This window comes from Natrix helvetica (genome assembly GCF_964273705.1).
Source record: "Natrix helvetica genome assembly, chromosome: 14".
Taxonomy (NCBI): domain Eukaryota; kingdom Metazoa; phylum Chordata; class Lepidosauria; order Squamata; family Natricidae; genus Natrix; species Natrix helvetica.
Genome location: NC_138564.1, coordinates 10,665,694 through 10,673,771, shown reverse-complemented (window position 1 = coordinate 10,673,771; position 8,078 = coordinate 10,665,694). Strand labels below are relative to the sequence as shown.

Here is an 8,078-nt window from a genome sequence, read left to right as displayed (position 1 = left end):
GCTGGGAACCAAACTTAACACCTGGTCAAAAGAAGCCCCCCCCCCATCTATTTCTGAGCAGAAGGAAAGGAAGAGAAGTATTTGCTGCAATCCCCCCCTCTCCCTGCACCCCCAAAGCTGCTGCAGAAAAAAACCAGGCACCTGTTTTGTGCTGCGTCCTCCTCTTTGCTCCAACTGCCTTTTAAAAAAAGAAATGATGGATTTTGGAATGCCAGTCCTCCACACCACTCAATTCTTCCTTTCTGCCTGAAAACTGACCTGGGGAGGGGGGAAAAAAACCTCCACTCATCCTTTCTTGCTTGAAACTGACCGGATCTGGAGGGTGGGGTGGGGGGAACTGGCTGCTTCCCTGCCCAGTGGGGGGGGGGGAGCGTCTTGGCCTTCGTCCTGCCTGTTTTTTTCTGCTCGCTTCCTCTTGGCACAGTCCCCCCCCCACCCCCGTCGTTCATCGGGAACATTAAGTTAAGCCTCGCCAAAGGCTGGACGGAGATGCAGTTTGGGCACTTAGAAGGAAGAGGCTGAGAAACGAGGGAGGGGGAGCTACTCCTGGACCGTCCTGGGGCACCCTGAAGAAGTGAGAAGGAGCCTGCCGGCTGCCCATGCCCAGCCCACAGAAGGTAGCATCATGGCACGGCCTGGTCCGGGGGCACTATTCTTTGCCAACGGATTGGGTTTCCCTCCCAGCAACGTGGCCCGAGTCGTGGTGTGGGAATGGCTGAACGAGCATAGCCGTTGGAGACCCTACACAGCAGCTGTCTGTCACCACGTCGAGAACATCTTAAAAGAGGATGCTCGGGGCAGCGTGGTCCTCGGGCAGGTCGATGCCCAGCTGTCTCCCTACATTATAGATTTGCAGTCCATGCACCAATTCCGGCAGGATACAGGTAAGGCTTACGACATACCTTCATGGTAAACGCTGCATGCGGGGGGGGGGGGCGATTCAAACCCATTTCCTTCCAAGCATAATTGAAATGATGTATATGCGGGGTTTAGTCAAGAGAGGGAGACCCCCTTCCCCCGCCGAAAAACACAGGACAGATTGAGGGGGGAAAACCCAACAACCTTGACTTGCTAGATTTCTACCTCCATGGACATCTCTGTCAAGCTAGTTTTCTCCCTGCAGGGAAGCGGCAACCTAGGAAGATAAGAGCATTCGAATCGAACTACTTTGGTTCCTTTTCGGGGGACTGCTGATCTTCTCCCTGGTTGGCTAAAATTTCAGGGGTTGTCCCAGACATTCGTCCAGATCCAGAGAGAGGGAGAGAGGGAGGGAGAGAGAGAGAGAGAGAGAGAGAGAGAGAGAGGGAGGGAGGGAGAGGGAGGGAGAGAGAGGGAGAGAGAGAGAGAGAGAGAGAGAGAGAGAGAGACGGAGGGAGAGAGAGAGAGAGAGAGAGAGAGAGAGGGAGGGAGGGAGAGGGAGGGAGAGAGGGAGAGAGAGAGAGAGAGAGAGGGAGGGAGAGAGAGGGAGAGAGGGAGAGAGAGAGAGAGAGAGGGAGGGAGGGAGAGGGAGGGAGAGAGAGGGAGAGAGAGAGAGAGAGAGAAGGTTGTGCGATTTTAAAACAATCAAACTTGCGCTTTGCAAGGGGTTGATTGCAGAAAAGATTTTACCATTCTGCCATTCTGAAGGAACAGGGCAAGGATTCGAACTCAGGGCACAACCTGGGAAGCCGTTGTTCTGTTGGGTTAGGAAGGACCTTGTGTTACTTGTGTGTGTTTGTGTGTGTGTGTGTGTGTGTGCAAATCTCCATCTTTTAAGCCGACCCCAGATCGTTGCCCATCTAGAAGAGCGATTCTCGTCATTGCTAGAAGGGGGGCCATGATCACAACAAAGATACTAGCCGTAGCAACCAAGACGTTAAGGTACAAGTTAAGGTGGAAGATACAAGTTAAGGTTGAAAATGCAGGTTAAGGTTGAAAATGCAGGTTAAGGTTGAAAATACAAGTTAAGGTTGAAGATACAAGTTAAGGTTGAAAATGCAACTTAAGGTTGAAAATGCAAAGCTTACACCCAGTAGATATTTAGGTGTTCAACGTCTGATTTTGGTACTTAGCAGTGAGCCCAAAATTCACAGACGCCTCTAGGATGCTTTGGTGTTTCGCTATAGAAGCATAATGATAAGGAAAAGGAAAAACACAATGGCAACAATCTGGGTAGAGTTAAGGGTCTGGGAAGGCCCCCAACCCTCTCGTCTTTGCACCCACCCACCCCAAAAAACCACAGGATGGAGCATTGCAGGGTGGTAACCATCTCCACCCTCCTACACCCATGGAATGCAATGGGCAGCTTATTGACGTCAATAGGGTCTCCCTCTGCAGTTAACGCATGGAGGATTTCGCCAAGCTTTCGAACCGGAATTGTGCATGGGGGGGGGGGGGGATTGACCGCTGTATTTGGTGGTTTCCCCCCCCCTCCTGCGTGTAGCGACGATGCCAAAGATGTGGTCATCCAAAGGGGTTAAAAAAAAAAAACAGGTTGGTCTTTCAAAATAAACCTGGTTTCCAGGCCTGGATGGTAGCAGGAGCTTCTGCAGCTGAGAAGTCCAAATTGTATTTTTCAGATTTGTGGGTTGAGCTGATTTTTTTTTAAATTTATTTTTATTTCTCATATATACATTCACAATTATATAATCGCATAACTGTTGCTAATGATATGTATTTATAACCATTTTTCTTCCCTACAATTGACAATATAATCGAGATTGCCTTCCTACCATCCCATACACTCATCTTATTTTACAACAATCCTACTTCTTCTCTCCTTTCTTCCTTCCTCCCCTTCTTTCCCTTCTCTCCTTCCCCTTCCTCTCCTCTACTCCTCCCCTCTTCTTCCCTTTCCTCCCCTCTCTCCTACTCTTGCTCCCCCTCCATTCCTTCCTCTGCTTTTCCCTCTCTTCTTTCCCTCTCCTTTCTCCTCTCCTTCCTATCTTTCCCTCTACTCCTCTCTCCATTCCCTCTTTCCGTTGTTGTGTTTACATATTTTCCTCTTCAGGAGGGGGTGACCCGATTCTTAGGGGACCCTAAGAACGTCCGTCGGGTCCCCCAAGACGCCTCTTCTGCTTTGCTGCCACAGACAGGGGGGTGCACAGCTCTGGAAGGGGAAATAATTCACTTCTAAGAATAATCTTCCAGATCTCATGAGGGCAGGGAAAGGGAACGGATGGGGCTGCCCATTCGAAGCCACGTTCTGGGTGGAAGCAACAGGAATCACTGTTTCATAAGCATCTCTTTGGCACTACTTCTCAGTTGGAACAGAAATACAGAACTATAAAAAATACAGGGCTACTCCTGACAGTGAGAACAATTCATCAGTGGAACAACTTGCCTCCAGAAGTTGTGACTGCCCCAATATTGGAGGTTTTAAGAAGAGATTGGACAACGCTTTGTCTGAAGTGGTGTAGGGTTTCCTGCCTGAGCAGGGGGCTGGACTAGAAGACCTCCGAGGTCCCTTCCAGATTCTATTCTATTCCCTATTCTATTCTACTCTAATTCTAATTCTTTTCCCTTCCACTCTGTTCCATTCCATTCCATTCCATTCTATTCTATTCTATTCTATTAATTCTAATTCTCTTCCATTCCAATTCCATTCCATTCTTATTCTTATACTAATTCCCTTCCCTTCTATTCTATTCATTCTTATCCTATCCTATCCTATTCTTATTCTAATTTTTATTCTTATTCTAATCTTTATTTTTATTCTTATTCTATTCATTCTAATTCCCTTCCCTTCCATTCTATTCTATTTTATTCCATTCATTCTTATCCTATCCTACCCTACCCTATTCTTATTCTAATTATTATTCTATTAATTTTAATTCCCTTCCCTTCCATTCTATTCTATTCTATTCATTCTTATCCTATCCGATCCTATTCTTATTCTAATTTTTATTCTTATTCTAATTTTTATTCTTATTCTATTCATTCTAATTCCCTTCCCTTCCATTCTATTCTATTTTATTCTATTCATTCTTATCCTATCCTAACTACCCTATTCTACCCCATTCTATTCTTATTCTAATTCTTATTCTATTAATTTTAATTCCCTTCCATTCCATTCTATTTTATTCTATTCTATTCATTCTTATCCTAGTCTATTCTATTGAAGATTTAGGGATGGAAATAGAATGGTAAAGACTGGAGTGCCTCTGAGAACATGCAGAGTGCTTACAGTTTGCAGAGGTAAGGGTTGAAGATAAAATGTTTCAGATAGGGTTGTGATGTGTCCTTCTTGCTTGGATATGTACAGAGGTTAGCACTACAAAGAAGTCCTCGGGTTTACGAACGCAATTGACATCCCCTCCCCAAAAAACCCCTCCATTGCTAAGCAGGGCAGTCCTTAAGTGAGCTCGGCTCCATTTTACGACTTTTCTTGCCGCAGCTGTTAAGTGAATTCTAATCAAGTGAGTCGCACGGTCACTAAGCAAATCTGGCTTCCCCACCGACTTCGCCCATCGGAAGGGTCGCAAAAGGGGAATCCCGCAACCCCGGGAGACCCTGCAGCCGTCATAAATGTGAGTCACTGTGGAATTTTGTCCATGGCGGGTGCAGCGACGGTCATAAGTTGTGAAAAATGATACTAAGCCTCCTTTTTTTCCCCAGTGCCGCTATAACTTCGAAGGGTCACTAAGTGAACCCTTGCAAGTGGAGGACTGCCTGCTTACCTTGCTTTCAGGTCTATCGGTAAATCGTATTTGTTCCTGGTTATTTTTTTATTATTATTATTTCCTTCTCTCTGCCAAATCCATGCAAAGATCTTGTTGACTTCCCTCTTTTGGGTGACAGAAATCCAGAGGGACCGTGGAAACAGGTGTGTGTGTGTATTTGTGTGTTTGTGTGTGTGCATTTGCAACGGAAGAGAGTTGATTATTTTTAACAGAAAACTGAAAACAGACTCATCAGATGAGCGTCAAAATCTCCATGCTTGATAGACTTTGAATATCCTTATTTAGATCACCAAAAATGGGGGGGGAAACCCCAACACATCAAGTGTTAATACCACTTTATAAGGCCTTGGTAAGGCCACACTTGGAATATTTGCATTCAGTTTTGGTCACCATGATATTAAAAAAGATGTGGAGACTCTAGAAAGAGTGCAGAGAAGAGCAACGAAGATGATGAGAGGACTGGGGGCTAAAACATATGAAGAACGGTTGCAGGAACTGGGTATGTCCAGTTTAATGAAAAGAAGGACTAGGGGAGACATGATAGCAGTCTTCCAATATCTCAGGGGTTGCCCCAAAGAAGAGGGAGTCAAGCTATTCTCCAAAGCACCTGAGGGCAGGACAAGAAGCAATGGGTGGAAACTAATCAAGGAGAGAAGAAATCTGGACTTAAGGATGAATTTCCTGACGGTCAGAGCAATTAATCAGTGAAACAACTTGCCTCCAGAGGTTGTGAATGCTCCATCACTGGAAGGTTTTAAGAAGAGATTGGGCAGCCAATCTGTACCTCAACTTGGTACACAGATGACTTTACTCTCTGGAAACTAATACTGTGGGGGTAAGACACCCCTAAAACCCCTGGGGGGGTGTTCTGTTAAGATACAGCCTGTTGTGCCTTAAAACGGCTTCTACTGTACTGCCGTAAGATGGCTTCTACTGTGCAGCGCAGTGGAGTTGCCATGCTAACAGCTTCACAGTACTCCACAAGGGGGCTCCCTCTGCTAAGGGGGAAAACCCAACATTAGAAATTAGGTTTGGTCTAGACATTTCAACCCTATAAATAAATACCCGGGCAAACGCCGTGTTATCGGCTAGTATGATATATATGCAAACCTGATGGGTTAACAGCATCCTTCCAGTTAGGCAGGTGTTGCCCCTTCCCAGCTCGCTTGGCAGAAAACAAGAGTTGTGTTTATTCCTAGGACGGCGCAGTGTGAGTCACACTAATTCTCCCTTAGTGACGAAAGTCCCCCGTGGAAAGCAACAAAAACATGTCTCGGTCTAGTAGCTCCCTCTGAGTCTCGCCTGTGGCTCCCCGGGGGGGTCCCTGAATTATACTCGCTGAGTATCAACAGCCTCCCTTGCAGAGGTCCCCTGATCCCCTCCCATAAGTAAGTGTGCGTGCGTGCGCAGCGATCTCCCTCTGCAGAAGGCGCAATGTTTCCAAAACAGCAGCCGGGATGCAGCTGAGCATCTGGGCTTTGGAGAGGGGCGGATCTGATGGGAAAGATTTCGTCAGCTGCCTCGTTTTGCAAAAAGAAACAACAACCCCATCTGTAACTCCAACCTTCCTCTAGTTAGTAGATGGGGAGGAGGATTGCAAGAAATATCCTAGAGGGGGCTCATGCATTGGGTTTAACCAGAGAGGCACACAAGGATTGATTGCTTTCTTCTTCCTTCCTTTCTTTCTTTCTTTCCTTCCTTCATTCTCTTTCTTTCTTTTATTTATTTCTTCCTTTCTTCCTCTCTCTTTCCCTGCCTCCTTTCTTTCTTTCTTTCTTTCCTTCATTCTTTCTTCCTTCCATCCTTCCTCCCTCCCTCCCTCTCCCTCCCTCTTTCTTTCTTTCTTTCTTTCTTTCTTTCTTTCTTTCTCTTCTTCTCTTTCTTTCTATCTCTTTCTTTCTCTTTCTCCATCCATCCATCTCTTCTTTCCATCCTTCCTTCTCTCTCTTTCTTTCCTTCATTCTCTTTCTTTCTCTCTTCTTCTCTCTCTCTTTCTCTCTCCCTCTTTCTTTCTCTTTCTTTCTTCATCCATCCATCCCTCTTTCCTTCCTTCCCTCCCTCCCTCTTTCTTTCTTCCTTCCTCTCTCTTTCCCTCCCTCCCTCTTTCTTTCTTTCTTTCTTTCATTCTTTCTTTCCTTCATTCTCTTTCTTTCTTTCTTTCTTCCTCCCTCCCTCTTTTTTCTTTCTTTCTCTTCTCTTTCTCTCTTTCTATCTCTCTCTTTCTTTCTCTTTCTTCATCCATCCATCCATCCCTCTTTATTTCTTTCCATCCTTTCTTCTCTCTCTTTCTTTCCTCCATTCTCTTTCTTTCTCTCTTCTACTCTTTCTCCCTCTCTTTCTTTCTTTCTTTCTTTCTCTTTCTTTCTTCATCCATCCATCCATCCATCTTTCTTTCTTATAATGTTATTGAAATTAACAATTAACCAGTGGAACAGTTTGCCTTCAGTTGTGGATGCTCCCTCACTGGAGGCTTTTAAAAAGAGACTGTACAGCCATTTTGTCTGAAATGACATAGGGTCTCCTGCTTGAGCAGGGGTTGGACTGGAAGACCCCTGAGGTCCCTTCCAACTCTTTATGTTATGTGTTCGACTGCAGTTTGCTAAAACATTCAGCTCTTCCTCAAAAAATAAGAGTATAATAGGATCTCCAAAAGTTTTTTTGTGGTCCTTTGCAGCCCCATTCGGATTGATTGATTGAAATATTTAAATGCAAGGATAGGACAAACTCAGAGAGGGTAAAAAAGAGAAAAGTGGAGGGGGGATAGTGGAGAAAGGAAAAAAAGCTGAAAGAAAAGAAACAGCAGAAAAATAGAAAAGGGGAAAAAAACCCAAAGCCTTCCCATCCTTTTTACAGCAGTTATAACTTAACAGGCGGCCCTGGAGTTACGACCAGAATTGCCTTGCTTACCAACAGAAATTCTGGTCCCACCTGTAGTAGTAGTAAGTCGAGGGGAATTTGTAAAACATGTTGAGTATCTTCACAATTAAGAACTAAAGCATTACGCTCACTTAAAAAAAAAAAAAGTAGCTACAGCCAAGAGAAAGGACGTGTTTATTCATTCATAAATGTTGCGTCTGTCCTGTATTTTCATTGTTCAAAATAATCCCAGTATGGATTTTGTGCGCGATGACTGGATGTAGCCTTCAGCAAAAAATAAATAAAAAATTTAAGATCTTAGGTCTTTAAAACACTTCCAGTGTAACGGGTGTTAATTGAGTACATTTAAGTGCACTGTAAAAGCGACTGCTAATGTTCTAAGCAGGATCATATAATCCTTGCTTTGTTTGATTCAGCGTAGAATGAAATGTATACACATTCGAGAATTATCACAAAAGGAGGGGAAAATCAAAACAACCCCAAGGAGTGGCAGGTATAGTCACAAAAGAGTGGCGCAGTGGTTAGAGTGCAGAACTGCGG

At 44.8% G+C, this 8,078-nt stretch overlaps 1 protein-coding gene across 3 annotated transcripts in view; it reads left to right on the top strand.

Moving 5' to 3' along the window:
• The first annotated feature begins 380 nt into the window (after positions 1-380).
• Positions 381-8,078, top strand: part of DTX1 (deltex E3 ubiquitin ligase 1) — a 35,120-nt gene continuing 27,422 nt past the window's right edge. For all 3 annotated transcript variants that reach the window (XM_081966285.1, XM_081966284.1, XM_081966283.1), the window contains exon 1: positions 381-884. In XM_081966285.1, the coding sequence (XP_081822411.1) occupies positions 626-884 (259 nt within the window). In that variant the 5' untranslated portion in view covers positions 381-625. The remainder of the gene's footprint in view (positions 885-8,078) is intronic.